This window comes from Larimichthys crocea, chromosome XI, assembly GCF_000972845.2.
Source record: "Larimichthys crocea isolate SSNF chromosome XI, L_crocea_2.0, whole genome shotgun sequence".
NCBI lineage: Eukaryota > Metazoa > Chordata > Actinopteri > Sciaenidae > Larimichthys > Larimichthys crocea.
Genome location: NC_040021.1, coordinates 22,743,295 through 22,767,065, shown reverse-complemented (window position 1 = coordinate 22,767,065; position 23,771 = coordinate 22,743,295). Strand labels below are relative to the sequence as shown.

At 44.7% G+C, this 23,771-nt stretch overlaps 1 protein-coding gene across 1 annotated transcript in view; it reads right to left on the bottom strand.

Annotated features, from left to right (window-relative positions):
• The window catches only part of ncoa1 (nuclear receptor coactivator 1), a 29,027-nt gene extending 5,643 nt beyond the window's left edge, over positions 1 to 23,384 (bottom strand). Inside the window, exons 1-11 of the mRNA XM_027284577.1 lie at positions 23,274 to 23,384; positions 11,613 to 11,718; positions 7,564 to 7,730; positions 7,110 to 7,216; positions 6,797 to 6,974; positions 5,178 to 5,357; positions 3,961 to 4,044; positions 3,400 to 3,540; positions 2,158 to 2,305; positions 463 to 1,456; positions 150 to 377 (exon numbers count right to left, since the gene is read on the bottom strand). Coding sequence (XP_027140378.1) covers positions 150 to 377; positions 463 to 1,456; positions 2,158 to 2,305; positions 3,400 to 3,540; positions 3,961 to 4,044; positions 5,178 to 5,357; positions 6,797 to 6,974; positions 7,110 to 7,216; positions 7,564 to 7,730; positions 11,613 to 11,701 — 2,316 coding nt within the window. The 5' untranslated portion in view covers positions 11,702 to 11,718; positions 23,274 to 23,384. The remainder of the gene's footprint in view (positions 1 to 149; positions 378 to 462; positions 1,457 to 2,157; positions 2,306 to 3,399; positions 3,541 to 3,960; positions 4,045 to 5,177; positions 5,358 to 6,796; positions 6,975 to 7,109; positions 7,217 to 7,563; positions 7,731 to 11,612; positions 11,719 to 23,273) is intronic.
• Positions 23,385 to 23,771: the final 387 nt, after the last annotated feature.

The following is a 23,771-nucleotide window of genomic DNA, read 5'->3' as shown; positions in this document are numbered from 1 at the left end:
AGAATAATTAAATCTCTCTGTGAGGTCTCGGGACATTAGTTTAAAAATAATGCTGCTGATCGACGTGTTTTCGTTTCCTAAACTTTGTTACAGGGTCAAATCTTTTTGTGTTGTTACAGATCGCCGCGACTTTGACGAAGAAGCGTTACCGTGGAGTCTCGGCTGTCCCTGCGACCGTCTCTGCGGTTCTCCCCGACAGGGCTCGCTTTGGGACTCATGCAGCCGGAGCTGCTGGAGACTCCTGCGGGTTTCGAAGCGACTCCCGGCGCGACGGTTGACCCCGTGCAGACGGTTCCATCCATGCTGGCTCTCTTCTCCACTTTCACCCGCACCGTCTGCAGGCTGAGAGCGGATGGAGGCGGCAGGTCGGCCAAGTCCTTGACAAACAAAATGATTTTTTTTTTGGTTTAGTCGCGACTCAAGACGACAATGCTACGCAAGCTATGGAAGGTAAGTGGTCACCTTTTCGTCTGTATCCAGAAGAAAGCGGAGTAGTTGATGGTCCTGTGGTTCTCTGGAGCTGGAGCTGGAGCTGGACTTAGGAGCTGCTGTGGTCAGTGCCGGACTGGCAGGCGGCTCCTTCTTGATGTCAGCTTGGTTCTTGTTTATTCCTTCCTCGTTGGTGGTGGAGGCGTCGTTGGGACTGCTGTCCTGGAGCAGCCGGTGGAGGATCTTATGTCGCTCCGTTAGTGTACTGTGTGAGGCAGGGCACTGAGGGGCCGGAGGAGGGTTCGGAGGATGAGGCGATGAGGTGCAGTGGATGCTGTTGCTGTTCGGTTCTACTCCTGGTCCATTGCTATCCAGGAGCTGATTGGGTCTGGGGTTACCCAGCTGTGAGGCAGAAGGAAGGGGGGCTTTAACAGAGTCCTCTGCCCCTCCTTCTCCTCCCTCTGGGGGTTTTACCGATGGGGGCCGAGTAGAGGAGCCGGTGGGTGTACTGGTTTGTCTCTGTGGGACAGGAGAGGACAGGGAGAAGAACCCTGTCGACCCACCGCTGGCGCTGCTACTACCATCACCACCAGACTGCTGCCTGTTGAGGCTGCCTCCACTGCTTAGTGCCCCGGCTGGGGAATGGAGGCCTGGTGTGGAAGGAGAGAAGGGGTTCCCCGGTACCCGGGGGCTTCCCCCTAACCCAGGGCTGGCCCTTGGCATCCTGGGTGACATAAAAGAGGTAGGGGTGGCTGTGAGTGGGCTGCTCAGAGGAGAGGGGCTGTTCACCTGCTGGGGGCAGGTCCGATTGGGCGTCAGGTAGCCTGTGGGTGTGGCTGGGTTATGTCCGTGGGAGGAGGCGTTGCTGTTGTTTGGGTGAAGGCCCGAGGTGGCGAGGCCTGAGCCTTGGGTCCAGTTGCTGCCGGGAGGAAGGGAAGGGGAGCGGGAGGGAGTTTGGGAAAGGCTGCCAACGTTGGGTGGAAGGCTGGGGTTAGTGTTTTCCTGAGAGCTAGCAGTGTTGTGTTCCCTGCGAGAAAGGAGGGAAATAAAAGACAAGTGTAACCCGAGGAGAGCAAAAAAAAAACAAAACAACAACAAAACAAGCACACTGTCAAGTCCAATTGGGTGTAAATGTCACAGTGTGTGTGTGTGTGTTTACACACGAGTGTCCCAGTTCGGAGTCTTATCCTGGTTTTCGCTTCATTCTCATCATCCAGGTTCCAGATCAGCTGCGTCAGCGCTGGCACGTCCGCCCGACCGAGCTCCCTCAACAGTTGAGATTGATTACCGGCTGCCTGAACCGCGCTGTACTTACCACTCTTTAATTTCTCCCCCCAATCAATAGACGACTACAGCAAAAAATAGCATTTATTCTCCGCATTACAAGCGTCGCTTCGGCGCGGGAAATCGATATTGATATCATTTATCGTCTTATTTTTACTTGAATCTAGAACTTGAGCTGACTCAAACATGTTGATCGGGAGCCTGGATGAGGAGCTTACATGTCACATGATCCTGAATACTCCTGATAGCATATCCAGGATATGATTGTTATATGATATTCCATAACGGGGGAGACTCGTGTGCATGTAAACACACATGAAGCCTGCGACCACGTCAGGAGAGACGGAAGTTTGACTCTTTGTTACGACTTATATACACAGAAATATAAAATGCAGTCGAATGGATTCATTAAATTAAAGATAAAGAATGATGCACACACAGTACCTGTCAATAGTGTGAATGCCCATAATGAAGGGCTGTACGTCAGGGTTAGGGGGGCAGCAGAACTTGCAGCGGGTCTGAGCGCTGAGCGGGGTGCCATCGCTTAACGTGAAATGGTACAACGGGCTGATAGCGGTGCCGTGGGTCATCACTGTAGGGAGTATCACACACAGAGAAAAACAGGGTTTAGACTTTGGTCATCTCTTGTTTGTTTTTGGGCCTTGTTCCTCTCGCGGATGTATCCGATGCTTTAAGAGCTCGAACTCATCCTACAACAAGAGAAACGCGTCAAGGTGTTGCATCGATATCAGTGATTCAAATACATAGATGCATTTATTTTTAGATCTAACGATGTTGAAACAGCTGATGTAGAGGAGTAAAAGCTTGTTTCTCTGACAGACGTTCAAGAGTCACAGTGACAAGAGAACCAGCAGCACAATAGCGGGACCTCCCCGAAGTGGAATGCAGCTGTGGTTAATACACCTGTGAGATTCCTGTTATGACATGTTAACATGTGTACTGTGCAAGACGGTCTATTGTGTCGGAGAAGAAGATGCTTTCCTTGATGCCAACGTGTAAAAAAACTCAGGAGCAGAACTTCTTCAAACCGTCTCAGGATGCAACTCTCAATGATTCGACTGATCTAACTTAAAGTCAGACGAAGACGTGTGGACAGTTTGATGATGACGTCCTGGTTACAGCAGGTGGAATACGACTTTCGCTGGCCAGTCAGAAGCAGAATGGAAACAATTAGTCTATTAATCTTTTAGTCAGTAGACAAGAGAAACTACTTTGATCATTTTTAATCATCTGAGTTAAGATATTTCAATAAAAATGACCAACATTTGATGAGGATTTGCAGCTTATATATTTATATATATAAATAATATTCTAACTATGATTTCATGCATCTATAATCAACTGAAAATAAAAATCTTTTTATTTGTTACTTCAAAATGAGCCTTTTATATCTACGGTGGGAGCGGGTCCTCTTCAATGGAGACCACCGTGTTTCTACAGCAGCCCAGAACAGACAAACTAAACACTGACTCTACCCCAGACTGGAGCCCTGTCTCTTCTGATCCATCATGCCTCTCCTGTTCTTCCCGCTACATAAATTTGGCATTATGCAATATGAAAACTCTGACAGTGGGAGTATGAAAAGTTATAGAGATTTAGTATTCAAGTCATTCTGTTATCTTGGTATTGAAAAGTTTTTTTTTTGGGTGAATCGTGGTTACTCACCCTCATGCAGCAGCTTCTTGGCGTGGGAGGGCTCTTTGCCCTGCGGCTGAAAGAAAGCGTAGATGCACTTCCTGACCAGGTCTTCCCAGCCCGGCCGGCCTGTCGCTCGCAATGCACTCGTTTCTATGGAGATGATCTTCCCTGGAGCGGAGCATCACACACACACACACACAAACACACACACAGATCAGTCTATACAGATTTCAACATCCGCAGTAGCCTCCGCACATTCAGGGTCAAAATTGTGACCTCGGAATGAAAAACTGTATCTTCTTCAAGTTGGAACATTTCCTAAAATGTGTCTTAATCTTAATTCTTTATTATTTTTTTTGCTCTAAAACTTTGTGAGGCGATCATGGGTGGATCATATTAATAAAAAATAATGAATGCTTCTTTCCTGCAACGATAGTTTCTCTGACTGCAGCAATGCAGAGTACCCCTCCAAGAAATTCCATCATATTCCAGCTACTGGATGACTTTTAGGAATTCTGCATATGATTTTATACCTGTATGTGTGTGTGTGAGTGTGTGAGTGTGAGTGTGTGTGTGTGTGTGTGTTACCTGTGGGGTCTTGCTTCGTGATGAAAGACTCAGTGAAAGTGCGAGGTATCCGACAGGCAATACAGATCAGGCAGCTCTGCAGGTCTGAGGAAAGAAAGGACACAAGTGTTAAGGTGTGTGTGTGTGTGTGTGTGTGTGTGTGTGTGTGTATGTGTGTGAGTGAGTGTGTGTGTGTTTGGGTCAGCCAAGGGAAAAAAGTAACCGGGACAAAGAAAAAAAAAAAAGTGAAAGGAGGTGAAATGAGACAAAAGATGTCACATGATCGAGGTTTACATTCACACTAAATACTAATTTACACTCAGACACACGACAACCTGTCGAAGCTCTGATCATCGCTGAGACGTCTTAACAGTTAATCAGAGCTTGGAAACGTGCAGGGCGAGCCGTCAAATCACATCTGTGATGTTAAAAACAGAAGTTGGGACACTGCGAGTTTTAAATTTACGACGCACAGGGGCCGATTTTTATCAAAAGACACAGCGAAGACGTCGTTTTATCAAGGCCAACGACGTCCTGGAAGAGCCGCGTTTTAATAATAATATTTCAAACGTTCACTTGTAAAACAAAAATTAAATGGAATTAAATTAAACTTCTCAACACAAAGTGTTCAGATAGGAATATCTGGAAATGTGGCTCGTGGCTTTTAAATGTTTTGTGCTATAAAAATAAAGTAAAAACTTTTCTATATTAAAATGTTTTCCTCTCCTTTTCGGTGAGTCATCTGTGGAATATTGGAGTGGAATAAAAATCCAAAACAACAAAAATGTAATCACATTTTTTTTCATTTTTCTTTTAGATGTGATTCACTGGCGCATGCTGGAGCTGTCTGACCACTTCATAAGCTCCAGTTTGAAACGAGAGGTGGAAGTTAAAAAGGAGTTTGTTCGGATGACTTCAGCGTTTTTATGGTTTTGCGGAGAACAAAAAAAAAAAATGACCTCACAAAGATACTTAATGCAAGAGGAGTCAGGAAACTTGTGCCACATGTTGGCGATCACAATAAAAGACCTGAAACTGGCAAACACGGGACACCAGTAATTAAATAGAAAACATAACAATAACAGAAGGTCTTCACGGGAATAAAGACGTTACAATCATAATTTCCTTTATTGATATTGGCTTCGACGGCCGTACCATCTATTGACTGAGTGCAGGAGATGCCCACAGGCTGTGTGCACTCATTGTTTGTTTTTGTGGGTGTGTGTGATTGTATGTACCCTCTCCCTCCTCCTGCAGGGTCCGTGGTTGGGACACGGTGAAACACTGCATGATCTCATATTGCTGGCGAGCCTCCGGATTTTCTGAATCCAACTCGTCCGGCGGCCTCTTCAGCATGCGACAGTTGAAGGTGTGGCTGTTCCTTCGGCCGGGTTCCTGTGGCCACGGCACGCCGTTCACTGGACAGACCGGGGGAAACAAACAAAGGGTTCAGCATTGACGAGAAAACCTACGATGGACAGTTCTCAGCCCTTAAGGAGAATGTTAAAGGCGGCGTGTAGAGCTTTTGTTTTCTTTACTTGTTTGCTTTTGTGCATACGGGTGATGCAATACATTCCTGCCAATGGTTCCACAATATTCCAATGACTTACCGGTGGCAGTTGTTGCCGCAAGTCACTGCTGGTTAGAAAAGTGCTAAACAAACGGAGCAGTTGAGCCAATGCAAGTGAAATTCAAAACGCTGGAACACAAGCGCAGTCGACGGTTTGTCGGGCCTGAGGGATGTTTCATGTGGCAACGTGACAAGATCCTTATCGGATCATTCAAACCGCAGTCTTCATGAACGTCATTTCTTCTCGCTTGATTAAAAGGAATAACGCTCCTTTTTATACGAGAGCGGGAGAACAAACTTGAGATCCGTCCAAAGCCCTGCAGGACTCGCAAATTTACATGCGATTCGTGAGGGACGATAAATTAGAAATTCTGCGTCTAAATCGCTTGCGTAAAAAACAGGCATCTGATCTCCTGTGTTGTAGAGCTGTGCCACAGGGCAACGCCTTACCTGCCAAGCGGATTAATTAAAGTACGCACGCCGTATTATTCGTTTTTTATCGTGGCGTGCACGAGAACTACAGCGACCGAAGTCGTCGGCAGTGAAACTCTTCGATGTTTTTTTTGTGTATTTTTCTCTGTTGTAACTGAAAACAAAGCGCCCTGAAATCACACCCAGATGTTTTTCAGAACGATCTGTATGTTTCACCGCGATGTGTTTTTTTAAGGATCTCTATTTCCAAGGAGAAAGGAGAGCTGTAAGTGACTGGCACAAAAATTGAAAGGGATTACAAGATCAACAGAAAATCCAACTGCTCAACCTTGTCGTCGACTTTTTGTCCTTACACGACCCCCCCCGCCGCCCCGCCCCTCCTCCGCTCTCCATTCTAATCTCTTCTCAAGGTTGTAGCAAAAAAATTAAAATAACATTAGTGCAGCGAGTCATTGTTGCGCTCTTCCCTCGCTCCTCCAACTCACCCCCGCATGTTCTCTGCTCCCTCTCTGAGCACACTGTGCAGCTTTGTGAAGAGCACATAAAAACGTTAATTTCAAATTCCCATCGTCCGTCATTCTACCTTTTCTTCGCAGCTCTTCAGAGTTGCTTTAGCCGCGGCATTAAACCTGGTTAATTATCTGTATTAAAGGACCGTACGCTGAGTTTTCAGCCAAAGCCCATCTCCGGACTTTTACTGCCTTCCTTAATGGCTTTCATCGGCATAGAAACTGTCAGATTTCAGGACACTGAGAGTGTAATTATCAAAATATCTTTTAAAAAATAATAACCGCTGGCACCATAAAAGTGTTAGACGGGAGATGCATGCGCGGTCAGCGTTCCCGGCTCACTCACCCAGGCTTTTAGGCAGCAGATTGCGAACAAATTCATTGTGGTCTCCCACGTGGAGGATGCTGTAGACACTTGAGGTCATCAGCTCCTCCTGGGCGTATCCAAGGTAACTCGTCACGTTCTCGGAAACGAAGACAATGCGGCCCTCTCGGTTGACGACGAAGAAAAACCCATCGAGGGCCTGAGTGAGCAGGAGAAGGAGGAAAATCAGATTGGATGTGTGTGTGTGTGTTGAGCTGGAGTAAAAATCCCAGCAGTAGTAATGATGGTACGTGTGACTGTGTGTGTGTGTGTGTGTGTGTGTGTGTGTGGTCACCTCTAGCAGCATGGGCCCAAGTTCCTCTTTCTCCACCAGCCCCTGGCTACTGGAGGAGATGTCGCTCTTCTGCACCTCGTCATCTGGAGACAGAAGAGCTGCTTTCTCTGTCCGGAAGGAGACAAACATCATCAGAAATGAGAAGACGCAGAAATGTCCTGAAAAATAACTCGGTAAGTCAAAAAGTAAACGTGAGATTCCCGTAAACATCCACTGAGAATCAATTAAGATCCGTATGAAAGGAAATTTACTTTATAAACGTGAATATAAGAAAAATCAGATGAATTATTTGTCCAAGAGGCATCGTCATTTATTTCAGCATAAAATAAAAAAAAGAAAATTCAGCTTGAGTGTAAAATTCATAATTTTAATGACTGAAAAACAGATTAGCCGCCAGAAATTGAACAATAACTCAGACATGCAAACACGTGTGTGTGTGTGTGTCTTTCCTCACCCTGCTTACGCCGTTTCATCAGCTGGATTCGGTCCACGGTGCTCTTGAGCATGTGGCACTTGTCGGGCTTGACACTGAGACTGGCAATGTCGCCCATGTTGGATGACAGCAGCTCAGCCAGCTCCTCGATGTAGCGGCACTCCAGCTCCCGTCTCCGCTTCTCCAGACTGCGGAGACAGAAACGACATTTGTAGACAGACAGATTAGTTTCGAGCATCAAATCACATTCAGTCCTTTTTTAAAAAGTGATTCAACATGTTAAACCTGTAAGTAATTATATTTTGCAATTGATTCATCTGCTATTAATCATTTACGTGTGAAAAATGTTCAACCAACAGTCCAAAAACCAAAGATATTCATATTTACTCATCAAATCTTCAAATCTGAGAGGCTGCACACGTTCAATCTTTGCCATTTTTGCTCAAAATTGACTTTAAAAATTAAAATAATAGCAGATTAAATCGATCTTTCAGCTACCTAAACCTCAAAACTACTTTTAATCCAAGGATCACAAATGACTTGAAGTAAGTTTTAAGTCATATTATCTGTAACAGGGGAAGAAAAACACATTTTAAGTCTCTATCACACAACAAATGATTAATTTACAATGAATCAAACAAAAGCACGTCATAAAAATGAAGATAAATACTTCCAACTTAACTTCTGAACTGAATGAACTTAAGTTCATCTTATCTGGTATGTAAACAAATACGTTTCCCCGGTAAAATAAATGTACGCTGCATGAGAATGTTTCAAATAATCTGTACAGGAATGAGCCGTCAGTGAAATCTGCGTCTGTCCCTGCAGGAGGAATACAGAAGTTATTACGCGGAACAAGTCAGTCAAATTTTTCAAAAAAAATAATTAAAACAACGTGAGCTGACAGCGAGGAAGTAATAAAAAGAAAAATAGGAAGCTGGTGAGAGAGCGGAGGATGTGCTGAGGCAAGAAGAACCTTAATAAACTGTCGTCGTACGAGACATCCTGCGGAGAGAAAGACAAGGAGGCGCGGGGAGGGGAAATTCCCGAGAGGAAGACGTGGTGGGATGGGAACGCTGGAGAGAGACTGGAGAGAGGATTCTGACAAACAACAGAATAAATCTTTAATGAAAACAAATAGATTGGTAATTAATTGATTAGTCCATCGACTGAGAATTAATCAGCAGCTATTAAAGTCTTCGTTTTGGACTGTTGGTCATAGAGCTCGATCAATACTGGATTTTAAAGGCCGGGTTTTAAAAAATCATATCAGGAACAATAATTAACGATAAAGAATTAAAGATAAGTCCTCAGTGGAAGCAGCAACCTCCGTGACTGCAGTTCCTCAAACGTCCACTTGAGGCTGGCTCCAGAAGTGAGTCAGTCTCCATAAGTCCCCATGTTCAAATGTCCAACTTCACAGCAGAAATAAACATGTTTACAGCCTGGTACAAAAAACAGTTTTTCCCCCGTTCATGACAACTGAGAGTTCATTTTTATTAAATTATATTAACTACACAATACTACACAATTTGCATTGTAGATGCTATCACAGGAGCTGGTTTTAGCCTCATTCAGTCCGCTACCTGAGCTCCAGCTACTGTCTACGTCTTTGCCCATTGGTCGATTAGCATCGCAAAGTTGCCGACAGACAGAGCAATCACACTTTGAGCTTCAAAATTACTCTTCAGCAACCGACGGGTGACGTCGTCACGGAGACTACGTCCATGTTTTCTACAGTGTAAGGACGACGTTAAACATCAATATAAAATATTCAGGGGCGGTCGGTAGCGTAGTGGGTGAAGCGGCCGCCCCGTGTGTAGAGGCTTCAGTCCTCGCTGCAGCTGGCCTCGGTTCGAATCCCGCATCGGACGGTTAATTTACTGCGTGTCACTCCCCCTCTCTGTGCCCCCTGTCTAATAAAAGGCCAAAAAAATAATCTAAAAAAAAAAATATACTATATATATATATATATATATATATCTATATATATATATATATCTATATATATATATATAAAAAAAATTGTGATCTTTGCTTGACTTTGTTAAATATTGTTTCCTGGAACATTTGAACTTCTGCTCACAGGTGATGTCCGGATAAAAGTAGAAACTAGTTTCTTTACGACAAAAACAAAACAGGTGGTTTAAATCATCGCTGTCAGAGTTATGTAATGTATAAGTTACGTCAGAACATGAGTACATGCTGCTCGTCCAGCTGATCCAGCTGCCTGTAATTTGTTGCCGTAATATGTAAACGTGAAGCCGCCGTATATTACCGAGCGGAGCCCCTGACAGAAAATATTCAAAAAGAGGCTTTAAATCAGCCTTCCAGGCACCGCGCGCGGCCTTCAGCTTGACCTCATTCTCCGGTTTGTTTCAGCAACATGCTTCCAACCCGACGAGTTACAGCAAGGTATGTGGTAAACATGAAAACTGGAATGCGTGTATATGCGAGTATGCATGCGTGTGTGTGTGTGTGTGTGAGAGAGAGAGAGAGAGACGACAACAGAAAAAGTAGGTCAGCGCATTGGCCAGCCAGAACACACAGGCGTGGTGACCGAGGGAGGGGAGGGGGAGACGCTGCTGCTGCTGCTGTGTGTGAATGCGCAGGTCAGCGGCTGCGTGTAGTTGCTGTAGAAATGCTATTACATCAGCTTACATCAGCTGTCGGGCCTTACAAACTCACACACACACACACACACACACACCATTCATTCCTTAACCACTGCATGACCTACCTTCAAACCTAAATCTGCGTCTAACCTTAACCCCTAAAATCGAGATGCTCTTCTCAGTCACCGCTCACAAGGTTTCACGGCTACACTCCGCTCAGAGTGCGAGCGAGAGGTACGCCGCGATGACACACCTTCGCACTGTCGTCACTCGTCGGGCAACTGGTCTTGCGCTGCGCGGAGGGAGTGACTGTGACTGAGGCCGAGTGATTGTGAGGAGCGACGGGAGCGAGGACAGACGTGACGAGTCCGTGTTTGTCGTGGCTGAGAGTAGCCGGCCTTGGAGGAGAGCTTTCATTTATTAATCTGCCGTGTTGTCGTCACGTAGTCCGACAGTTTGGATAACGGATGCTTGACGTGCACAGGTCGTGTTGTTCCAGGGCTGCAGCAAACATTTGTTTTCATTATCGAGTAATCTTCTCATCGTTACTACACATATTACTACTGTCATTACTGCTGCCATATCTCCATCACAGTTTATAGTTAGTTTGTGATTTGCTGCTGCTGTGCATCTGTGTCTCTCTATCTCTGTCACAGGTTCCACTGCTACTGTAATCATTTTATCATTTATTGTAATTGTACAATATGTTTGTGTTGATTTGTTCTGTCTGTCCGTCCTGGGAGAGGGATCCCTCCTCTGTGGCTCTTCCTGAGGTTTCTTCCACCTTTTTTCCCTGGTAAAAGTTTTTTGTGGGCAAGTTTTTCCTCACTCGAACCGAGGGTCTAAGGACAGAGGGTGTCACTCCCTGTACAGATTGTAAAGCCCTCTGAGGCAAAATGTGTTTGTGACTTTGGGCTATACAAATAAAATCTGATTCGATTTTGATCATTTTCATCAATAAAATCGCTTCAAATGTTTGTTTTCAACTGAAGCGGGAAGACGAAGTGAACATCCCGATTTCAGAAGAATTGAAATAACTGAAATTTAATTAGAATGATCTCATTTGTTTCTTTGCCACACCTAAGACATGTTGACAACGCGCTGGAGGCAATATCGACATATGGATGCAACTCACACACATGTATCCGCCCCAAGAAATGTTCAGTTCTGGACCTGGACGTGGTGCTGACGGTAGATAGTTACTTTAAAGTTCTACAAAGGCCATCACGAGAAAATGTCTTGATATGGACCCACCCAGACTAGATCGAGTAGATGATGGAATAAAGTGACTTATTCTTTAAGAGTGAAAGAAAAGAGAAGAGTGAACAGTCTGACCGGTCGTGCAAAACATTTCTGAAGTTCCTCAAACAGAGAAAAACACCCGAGCGTCATGTTTCTATAGCGCCTCTCTGCCTGGAAATGGAACGTTATGTCACAAAACAGAACAGTGTTTACCTTTGCCCTGATGTGTCACATGGTGAGCCCTTCCTCTTGCGTGACTCTGCCGTGGCAGGGTCCAGGGGGTTTTCCCCTACTGCACTCATTTTCAGCTTCAACTGACCTGCAGAGGAAGAGGAGGAGGAAAACACAAGGTCGTAAACAGAAGCACACAGGTAACTCCTGCAACACATTCAAGTTGATTATTCTCTGATGGAAGCATCTTACATAAGAGCTGTGTCTGTCATACAGTAATTATAGTATTATTATTAATATTATGCATTTTATTACATCACTTAGGGACACAGGCGAGGTTCACACAATTCTCACATGAACAGTACGTCCAAACGAAATAAAATATCTGAATTTGGTCCAAACGTCGACATGAATAAGTTACAAAAAATAAAAAAAAGAAGGTGCGCGGTACGTCAACTCACAAAATAAATGTATATTAAAAAATAGTTGTCACTGCAGCAACAGTTTTAAGGAACTTATATTCTTTGGATTCTCACAAGCCATACGTTATGTATAACTTGAAATGAGAAAAATACATCAAATTGCAAGAAGTCAGCCTTAAAATGAATATGACACGTATAATATATGAAGCTGATTTGTGATTTTTATTGAAATAAACCTCTGTGAAGTCATTGTATAGCTGTGATTGAGGTCATGGCTCTCTGATGATGATTTCATGTGCAGTATTATAAACGTTTCCCACCATCCAGCAGAGCGGACGCAACAGACTCGCTCTTCAAGCGGCGTACTCATACACAACCGACGACCTGGTGAATTGTTGTTACGGAGCCGCGGCCGAGGTGCCCGCTGCCAAGTGACACGCCTGCAGTTACAGCTCATCGCCACAGGTGTCGCCAAAGACGACAAACAGATCTTTGTGATTGTTCCTTTAAACTTTCAGTACGTGATGGATTTGTTGAAATTCTCTTTACGCCCCGACAGAAATGAATAAATCAAATGAATGAAATAAAAAATAAATCGGGTCTCTGCGGCTGTCGCTGAGCTTTAACGAGCCAATCTAATTAAACCACATTTAATGTCGTTGAATGAAATGACCTGCCTGTTTACCTGCGCGTAAAAATATGTTTTTAAGGAAGCGGCTTTGATGAGAGGAGGTTCAGAGTCTAGCTGTCTCCTTTATCCACGATTCATCTACATTTCTTTCCCATATTTTAATATTCAGAAATGCTGCTTTAGGTTAAAGTAAATTCCGTTGCAGTCCGTGCCTTCCCGCTGAAGCTGGTTCGTCTCTGGAACATTTGAAACGCTGTAGTTTGCGGTATTACTGCCGCTGATTGCATTACACTGAAAAGCCTCCCTAATAATTTGTCTTGTGTGTTTCTGACATTCCTCATCAGTCTCCCTTAATGGACTCATGCCTGTTCTTTATCTGCAAAGTCTGCATCTCTCTCTCTCTCTCTCTTTCTCTCGCTGCATCGGGAGGTGTAACTATGGCAACAGGAAACGCTGCAACGTTTGATGGAGCACACGCCGTGTACGGAGGACAGTTAACAGGGTTACTGCACGATCCATTAAGGCAAATATTAAAGTTAAACCCTTTTTAACGGCGGCAGTCGTCTATTCAGGCAAAACCACAGAAGAACCCGCAAAGGATTTGAATTTCTGTCATGTTTAGCAGACAGACGGGGTTTGTTATTTCATTACTAACCTGCTGTTTTGTCTGTTGACCAAACTCGAGCTTGTGAAAGAATTTGGAGACATTAACGAGTAACACATCATGACTCGGAGGCACGAATCCACACATGACAAAAGACGGACTCAAGCCTCCAAATCTGTAAAACCACATCTATGCTGTAGTATCTCAATAAAAATCTGTAAGTTGTGGACATACGCGCTGAACTGCACACACACACACACACACACAAAATGTTTGAAATCCACTGGGCAACCCGCAAAAAAACAAGCCGGCATTGTCACAGCGTTGGGTGCCACCGCAGGGCCACGCTGCTCACAGGACGCTAATCCTTCCTGACTAGCCTCGTTTACATTTCACCTCAGATCACCCCTTCTCCTTCTCGGCCTCTCATTGTGCTGCTGACGCGCAGCACTTCCAAAAAAAACGTATGATAAAGTCAGATTATTACCTGAGAAAACAGATTTATTAAATCTGAATCTGCAGCAAACTGCAGCACAAACTTCAAGAAACAGGACTGTAATATTTCTCTTCAAAGAAGCAAAGCATGGACTACATCCCCAAACAACAACAGCTAAGGATTTTATACTTGCACAAGGCTTAAAATCATTTATTGATTAATGCTCCGTTGATCGACTAACCCCCTCAGCTCTAATGTGAAGCGACAGCGGCTGCAAACAGAGCAGAGAGGCTCCTTCCATCTTTACAGAATGACCTTGCCATCATAATACTCTTCATTTATGATGCTGACAAGTCCAAATCACGCCGCTGTATTCCTGGCAACGGTTTACTGACGAGAGAGCACGAAGATACAGCAGGTCTGATTCACGACATACCGAGAGAGGGCTGCACGATCACGGCCAGAGCGAGAATCGCGACTGTTCACCGACTTTTAGGATAATGTTACTGTGCTTTCACCGTCGTTGGATGGGTAAGAGGACGCGTCGTACAGCATGTGGTGCTGAATATAGCTGTACTGAATATTTAAATCTGCTTAATATTTGTTCTAGTCTAGCTCAACATAACACACCTTCACACTCCGACATCGGGAGCAGTTTGCGGTTCAGTATCTTGCTCGAACCAGCAACCCTCTGATCTCTAGATGACCCCACTCCACCGTCAGCGCCACAGATGATCCGTTTGGAGGGAGTAGCTCTTCGGCTTCTCCTCTCTATACTGTATATTCCTCTTTTACTCTTTACTGCAGCCGCAACATCCGGGACTTTATTTATTTTTTTGTTGCCGTTGCACAGGCTGGTGCTGCTGCAGGGTGCACGTACAGCAGGGCATGACAGCTCCCCTCCGAAAGTGAAGCCACATCGATCACGCCTCTTGGTTTAGGAAGCGCCTGATTTGATATGCAGCAGAGTTTCCTGCGAGCCGGGCATAAATTAGAAAAACGTCGATAACGCGGTTGATCGTGTTCTTTCGACTGTGGGAACCCAAATATGTGGCCCGTGATTAATATTCAATCAATCGCGGGGGCCCTTTTGCTGCGGACGCTGCACTCTGACACACTATGGATGCTTCTATTTATAAATGTGAACCCGTGAACGAGCTCCAGCTGTGCGCTCACACTGTGAAAACACGGCTAACAATCCTTCTTCCTATAGAGCTGCAGTGGGGGAAACCTGTGTGCATTGTTGATAAGCTCGCCGGGCCGCGCACAACAAGCCATCAGCGGCCATCATCATATTTCTGGGCTTTCCTGTTCCATTGTGATTACGTTACGAACACCGCTGTCACATCCCAAATACTGTACGAGGCGAGATGGAAAACATACATGATGGGGTGAAGGTGAACCTCGTGACATGGACGTCATGGATACAGCTGAGAGTCTCGCAGTCATCAGTCGGAATAGAGGAACACTGTGTTTACGTTGGGAGCATTGGTCAGTCAGCAGGTTCCCTCTTAATCTAATGCACTCTACTGCACATGCTCAACATGAGGCAGCTTCTTCAGCCTCGCAGCGTGTCGCACAGGGCCAACGATCGGAGGATAGAAACTATCAAAAAGAAGTTTTTTATTTATTTGGATTCACTGTTACCTGGCAGAGTAGGTGAGAAATGTCGTCGTGTCCTGCTGTGAAGTGTCTTACGCAAAAAAATATCAATCAAGATTGACTGTATTTACAGTGATGACCTCATTTATACGTCATGCTTCTTGGAAAGCGTTCAGATCTCAAAAAAAGTGTGAACTCACAATGTTTCACACACCTCTGAAGGTGGTGTGAGATGTGTCCTCTGCTGCAACTACGTCAGTAAGCAGCGCTGATGTAATAAACACGATTTAATCACGTGTCCGCGTTAAGGACTTATGGTGTTGGATGGTTGGTTCAACAGTTCTTCTGTGGATTCTGGCTGTTACCAAACACCTTCAGGTGCATTACCACCTCCTCCTGGCTGATCTGCGATCACATTTGTGATCTGGCCAAGTGTGATTGAACGGGTCTTAAAATCTCATTTGGATTTTATCCTAATACAAGACACTTGAAGCGTAAACGAGGCCTTTGAAGCGACTGTCTCACGTTGCTTCTTTTAAAATGACGTCTCTATTTTTCTTTTTTTTTTCTCTCTCTCCGCAAATTAACTGTCAACAATATGATTTATATTCACGTTGGCTCTCATTAGATCTCTTTCAAACAGAGCCTCAAAACTTCCGTCTGTAGTCGTAAGGTGTGCTTTTGTGTTCTTGAATAAATTTAAACCCTAAAAATCTGAAGTTTATGAAATTAGGTTTTCAGCTCCAGGACTGTGAAGGGCCAATCAGCCACTCTGAAGCGCCTGAAATGTTCAGAAAATGACATGACTAACTCTGAAACACTCCAATTCATCTCTGTCTCTCTGCTCAGGGTGGCCTCAGCGTGTCATCGAGCCACCCTTTAAGCACCGCCCACAAAATCCTGAAACTGAAAACTGGTGAAAAACTGTTTGAACCTCTAACGCCACATTTCAGTGATACATCGTTCAAAGTCCTTTCACGTGTTTTCAGCAACTATTTTCCAACATATTCAATGTGTTTTGAAAGAAATCTCAGAATTGCCTTTACATGGACTTTAATTTGAATTTTAGAGTCCACATACTGCAGATCTGCTGTATAACACGGGCTACTGCTGTGGACTGATGATGAGCTGAATCGCTGACCTACTAAAGAGATGCTAAAAACAAAACAGCACCTTAAACCATCAGGTTCAGATGGCAATATGTTTACGCTCCCAGCTACATTCTTTCACTCGCGGCTTACTGTATTTGAAAGAACAGCGTGGCTGCGAGAGCCCTGCTGTTTTCTGTTCTGCTCCGTTCATTTGATGTTGACGCACTATTGTTGCCACATCACAACACTTTGCAGCACTTCATATGAAATAAATATAAATGCAAAATACAAGAGCACCTTTGATGTGAAGGCAGCAGTAGGCAGTTACTGCGAAGCAAACAAACAAACAAAAAAAAAGTTGATATGTTTTGACTTTTAAAAAAAAAAGGACGTCAGATGATTAAAACAGTTTCCAGTCCACAAGAAAAGCACCGCGGGTCCTGATCTCTGTTCGCAGTCAGAAAGCAGTTAAAACTTTGAGACTATCCAGGTGGATTGACGGACTTAAACTCTGATACTCTGCCTGTTGTGTTCTGGCTTTTGTTTATTTCATATACCAAGCCTCGAAATCTGAGTGTGGCTGCTCCAAAACAGAGACACGAAGAAGTTAAATCTGGTTTGAGAGGACGAGAGTGAACGCCGGTCGAGAGACACAGACGGTGAATGAGAGCGAGCGAGCGCCGTCGGCGATGACGCCGGTTAATCTGAGGAATAAAAAGTTATTTCCTGATTGTTTCACAAATAGACACACAGATGTAGAAAACAATAACACCAAAATGCTGTTATTTCACAATTTACACCCAGTAATGTGTGAACACACACACACGACTGAACAGTTACTAAGCAACACACACATATACAAACATAAATAGGTTTAGGAACAGCCGAACTTCTCCAATACTACTCCAATATCTCATCAGAGGAACATATCCAATAACAAAGCTGCAATTTATACCACCTCAGAAAACATCCGTCTCTCCAAGTACCACCATTGTGACAGACATTATAATCATGCAGAGTATTTAAAGCACTTATTGAACCTCTGCTTACTATCTCGCATCACATTTTGACTTATCGCGGACGTATGCGCGCGCTCCTTGAATGAACGCGTCTGCGTATCAGGCCGTTATTGAAACAAAAGATATTTCAAGAAAATGCAAAACGTATTTTAAAAATTTAATTTGAGCGACCCCGCTCGTTTTATTTCATTCAAAATGTTGTACATGATTTGAAATGATTTTATTTCATTTGACAGACAGAACGCCAACAACTCCTGTTAATCAATGAATTGTTTTTGATGAAAGAAATGGGACATTTTTCTGATTTTCAGCAATATTCTTTCGTCATCTGTGTGAACTGGATCTCTCTGGGTTGTGGACAAAACAAGACACTTGGGGGACGTCACCTTGACCAACATTTCTCACCACGTTATGGACCTAACGACTGATCAATGAACTGAAAAACATGACATTATTAGTTACAGCCCGTCAAACTGAAGATGTAAAAGTCATCTAAACAAAGCACGGCTGACAGCTTCATCTCCGCATGCAGACACTTCAACACCGAGCTTGATAAACAACTCGCTGCCCTGAGGCGACACATGTTTGCAACCCACAGCGGACGTGAGGCGTCTTTCGCTCATCATAACGTGAGCCGGCCTGCGTTACATGTGACTCAAAGCAAGCATAATTGCAACTGTTACAGCTGCAACACACACACACACACACACACACACCGGCCTTGCAGTGAAGCAAAAGGGAAAGACAGAAAGGAGGAGGAGGTGGGACGTGCTCGAGAAAAACAACTGCGAGTCTAATGCACACATACACACACACACACACACACACACACACACACACACACGCACACACACCTGTAGACCAGGTCAGCCCTCCTGCACCTTCTGACCTCACCCCCCTCTCTCTCTCTCTCTCTCTGCCGTGTGACGTATGGCGGAGCCTTCAGTCGCCAAAGAGGAAGAAGAAAAGGCAGCGACGGCGCAGCAGAGCCCGACCGCTGAGAAACACAGCCCGACGCGTCCGCGGGATCTCCATGACCGCCGCCGCCTGCTGCTGCTGCTGCTGCTGCTGCCTCAGTATCTGTAAGGTTTTGTCTCTCTCTCTCTCCTCCTCAAAGCTTCCTCCACCTTTGGTTTCTCATTCCACGAGCTGATCACTTCACACATACACACACATGCACACACGCTTAGTGGCAATGTATGGCTTGCAGGGGGGGGGTTGAGGAAGAGACCACCAGGTAAGAGAGTGGGGAATAAAGGATGTGGATTACCACGAGAGGTGGAGGGAGGAAGGAGCACACACATTAATTATCTTTATTAATACTACAAGCTATCAGTGTGTTCTGCTTTCAATATTTAGGAACGTGAAGCTGAGTGCTGACAGGTAAATGTTTACCGGAGCTTCATGCTCTGGTTGTGAACAGTAAAAATAATAATATTAATACATTTTTATGCCTCTCTACACACACTCAAAATGTTCATATCATTCCAGGAATGTCACGTCAGAGTCTGCCGTGTGAATCAAAGATAAGAGCTGCATGTGCAGGAGTTTTAAACTGAGGTATCATGTTGTGCTTGATCATAATTTGAACAACAAAAAAAAAAGATTTTCTCCAGCATGCTGCTCGTGCACACGGCCGTGACCACCCCTCTGTGCTGCGCCGCGTTGGTACAGCCCATGAGAAGCTGCTCAGTCACTGTTGCTAAGGCCCACCCTCTGGAATATAGGACATGGACCAGAGAACGTATACGGCGCTCAGCCTGTGGGCCAAAGTGCACCTCCCTGACTCCTGGATTATATTCATACGTGGTGTGTGAGTATTAACATATGGACAGGTGGAATTTTGGATCGGGGTGTGTGCAGATCGCAGGTTTAACAGAGCTCTTGTCGTCTTTGCATGTGGCCTCCGTATGAGGGTCAGTTTACTCATAATTCAATCAATGAACAAACTGATTCGGCCATTACTCCACTATCGAGCTACTACAGGCCGGCACGCCTCCCCACATGCACCATCACAGTCACTAAGCATTTGTTTTTAAAATCAGAAATAATATCTGATTATCGCCCATGACGTTCCTTCTCACATTCATAGCAGTTTTGTTTGTAAATGTGTAAATGTCTCGTTTTTACAGCGACATCATTTGCTTTAATTTTAAAAGGCTGCTGCAATCTTACTTTCCCCGCACACAGTATTAGTCTGTCTGCATGCAGAATTCATCCAGAGCCAATGAATCAGATTGCATTTGAGGACAGACGAGAGGGATCTGGCTCGTGTGTTGTTGTTTTTTTAAAGATTGTTTTTTTGGCCTTTTATGCCTTTAATGATAGTGCAGCTGAAGACAGACAGGAAGCAGGGGGCAGAGAGAGGGGGAGTGACACGCAGTAAATTAGCCGTCCGATGCGGGATTCGAACCAGGGCCAGCTGCAGCGAGGACTATAGCCTCCACACACGGGGCGGGCGCTTAACCCACTACACTACCGACCGCCCCCCTGGCTCGTGTTTTTATCGCGAACGGGGTTCGACATAGACACTTCTACGACGTGCGAGGTGTGTGTCACAAACACATTTCCATCCATGTCCTGCTGTGTCACCTTCAGATACACATGGCGATGCAGGTTTACCCACAAAAGGTGCTGCAAAGTTCTGACCCGGCCAACAACAACATGAACAACAACACACCAATCATAAGTTAGGACAGCAGCATGTCGGCCTCACCTCAGCGCATCTATGTCATCGTCACGTACACGTTATTATGAAATATTATTAAAGCTGCAGCTAATGATCACCTCCCGGGCTCTAAATTAACACCCGCCAAATGCGGGTGAAAATAAATTTTGGCGTGTATTAAAAAAAACTCACCCGCTGATAAATGAGGCACTTTACCATCTATTTCACGGGGCGCGTGATCGCGGTTTCTATGGGAACCCGCACAGTGCGTGCTCTTTCTGGTCAAACAGGCTTTCCGGCGTGTTGCGTGAGCGTGGCGTGTTTGGTCCGTCCTGCACGCGACTTCAAACCCCACCGGGAGCGTTTCAGGAGCGAGCGCTTAGCTTGCCAGACTTTGTTTACCTGCTCAGATTTGGACATTTTCCCAGTGTATGTTCTTTTAAACATGCTTCTACATGTGTAAATATGCTACCTAGTTAATTAGTTTCGCTTTTGTCTGTTTTTATGACCGGCAGTGCACACGGGGTATTTTATTTTGAAAATCCACCGGATTCTCTTTGCTTTTTCCGTGTCTGGCTTCCGCCCGCTCGAGGTGCTCTGTGGAAATTGACGCGTGCTGCTCGCAAGTTTTAATGTTTTTATTTTATTGTTATGTACAAAAAATGGGTCATATTAGACCCTGAATAGTATGTAAGGGTTAATGAGTAATGAAATGTTAGGATACATTTTGTATGTACTTAAGTTCCCAACTTCATTGTAAGATTAATTTAAAGCTTTAGTTAATAAAATGATCAAATGAATTCAGTTGCTTGTCTTTTTTGCACGGGAAAAAATGTGGCTAGTGGAAATTCTGATTGGCTGGTAACTTCAGAAATCAATCAGAGATCAAAAAAGTTAATTTAGAGCCTTGATCACCTCAATTATCGATAATTCAGCTCATTATCTTTATGATTCATCATTTGTCAGAAAATAACAGAAAACTGGCCTTCGCAGTTCTCTAAAGCCTGAACTGACACGCATAAATTAGCTCTGTAGTCCAAACACTGATCTGAAAAATCACAAAGATATTAAACTGTCTGTGATACGGGGCGAGGAAAAGCACCAGATTTACACATTAAAGAGGCTGGAACATGGATATATGTGTGTTTTGCTTTAAAGAAAACACGGTATGCACATTTTATCATCACAGAAAACAACTGATTATTCACATTTATCAACTAAAACTGAAAAAATATGAAGAATTATCAGAATTTCAACTGCTTCATTTCCTTTAATTCAATCATTTCAGCTCTAAACGCTCTAACTAACAAGTTTTCAAACTGTAACGTTAATAGAAACAAACAAGCGCTGTGCAAAATGTTCAGCGGTGATGTATTCATGATTTGTGGTGAACGGGTTTAAACAAAAACAGCGTTGTGGTCCCTTAAAAAAAAACAAAACAAAAAAAAGTCCCTGCTTCTCAATTGAATACCCTGTTAAGCTCCACTCCATTGTTTCCCACCATCTGTATACACCCAGATCCAGGATGTTTACCAAGAGTAAGAAATAACCTTGGACTGCACACATTCCACACACACACACACACACACACACACACACACACACACACACACTACAGTTAGCTCCTCTGTGTATAGAATACATAATGTAAAGCAGTGTGCAGGGGTGAGTTACAGCCGGCGGACTTCTGCCCAGAGTCACTTCTCTGAGCTGAAAGGTGATATCTGCTCTGAGACACATACGTTCCTTACAAATCATACGACACGCCAAGACGAGCAGTCGCGGTAAATCCCTTAAAATAGTGACAATATATCTTTGAGCTCGTTGTGAAATGAACGTTCTCTCTTTAAAATAACACAAACGCGACGCTGTTCATTTAGACGGGGCCGGCGCGTCTCGTCTCGTCTCGTCGCGCCCACGCGTCCGCTGCTCACCTCGTTTTTCACGGAGCATTTTTTAATCTCCGACACGTTCGCTGCCAGGCGGATGAATATTCATCATTTATTGAACTCGGCTCGTCTCTGTCTAATTTGGAGTGCGTGTGTGTGTGTGTGTGTGTGTCCTCATTTCAACTCGCGCTATGGGAGGCCTCGTCAGACATGCTGGGATGTTCGGAGCCATGCAGCCGGTTTGGGGCCACAAATCTCAAAGCGAACAGCTCAGGGGAATAATGCAGAAAGGCCGGAGAGAGAGAAAGAGAGACAGAGACAGACAGAGGTGTATCATCTTTCGTTTCTCTCTTAACTATTAATTTAGCCTCCACTAACCGGCCCTCCTCCAAATTAACCTGACAGATTAGTAAGTCTGCATTGAGACAGCGCAGACCGGAGTCTTCTCACACCTTCTCACACCTCTTTTTGTATCGTTACAATAAAGCCGTCATCGCCTGCACCGCTTCCCTCGACAAAACAGCCGTGGGATTTTTTTTCTTTTTGCTCAAATTGTTAAAATAAAAAGTGGAAGACGTGCACGGTGATCTGGATACTGTCTCCTTCTGCACGCTGTGTGAAGAAGCTGCAGCAATTAACCAAAAAAAATCTGTCAAATACCAAATATTTGTTTGTTCAAGCCTCTCAAACGGGAGCATTTGCTGCTCTTCTTGCTTTTATATGAATATGGATTAAATACTTTGGGTTATTTGGATCTTCTTGAGCTCTCAGATGATTTTTGGCTTTTTGAACTTTCATTGGATCGTAGCAGCTGAAGACTGAGAGGAAAGGACCACAGGTCTGAAACTCTCACTCACAGAACTTCTGATCGTCCTTTTTCACTTTTCACATCATTTGTAGACAAAGTGATTATTAAAGATCATTCCTCGGAGAAGCTACGACACGAAACCCGAAGAGATCCATCCAGGCACGTAGCGCACGCGTGCACAACGAGTCCATGACTCGTTTTCTAGTAAACACGGCAGCTCCTGTGTCTTTAGTTCACTTCACTGAATATTAAATGTTGACCTCTGTTCACCTCCACCGCTGACATCCTACAACCGCGACCTCAGGCCTGAGTTAGGAGCTCGGTCTAACTCTAAAAAAAAAAATAAATAAATCATCCGTGAAACATAAATAATATTTTCAGTCGATAAAGAATACTGGAGGTGGGAATAACAAACCTGGTTACATGTGTTCTAACAAAACACACAACAGGCTGTGAGCTGCAGTATTCACCTGTGAGCACGCACACACACACACACACACACACACACACACACACACACACGCTTTACTTACTTGATCTAGGGCTCCAGTGGGTGAGTCATGTGGTGGCTGTCGTGGCCTCGTCCAGGGCTCAGAGCAAAGATAAAAAAGGTGAGGAAGAGGGAGATCGGGGTGGTGGGGGCGTGGGGGATGGACTGAGAGGGCGGAGGAGGGGGTGGGTTGGGGGGGGAGCGATCAGTTGGTAGGTGATCAGTTTGGAGTCAAGACGATGGAGCGATGGTAAGGGGTGGGGATGGGGGGGAGGGTGGAGGGTGGGGGTTATGGCTCCACGGCTGCTCGGTCACATGGCACCATCCCAGGTGCGGGGAAGAAGCCTTGGCGGCCTCCGACTGCGGAGAAGAGACGAGAAAACACCGGTTAGGATTTTAACGTGCGGGATCTACAGCCACCGAGCTGAAAGAGTCTGCACACTCGTAACGGGGCGGGTCTACAGACACAAACAGGGAACAGGAGTCACTTTGAGCTGGTTCGTCCCTGTCAGGGATGCAAAGGTCAGGACAGTCCTGTAAA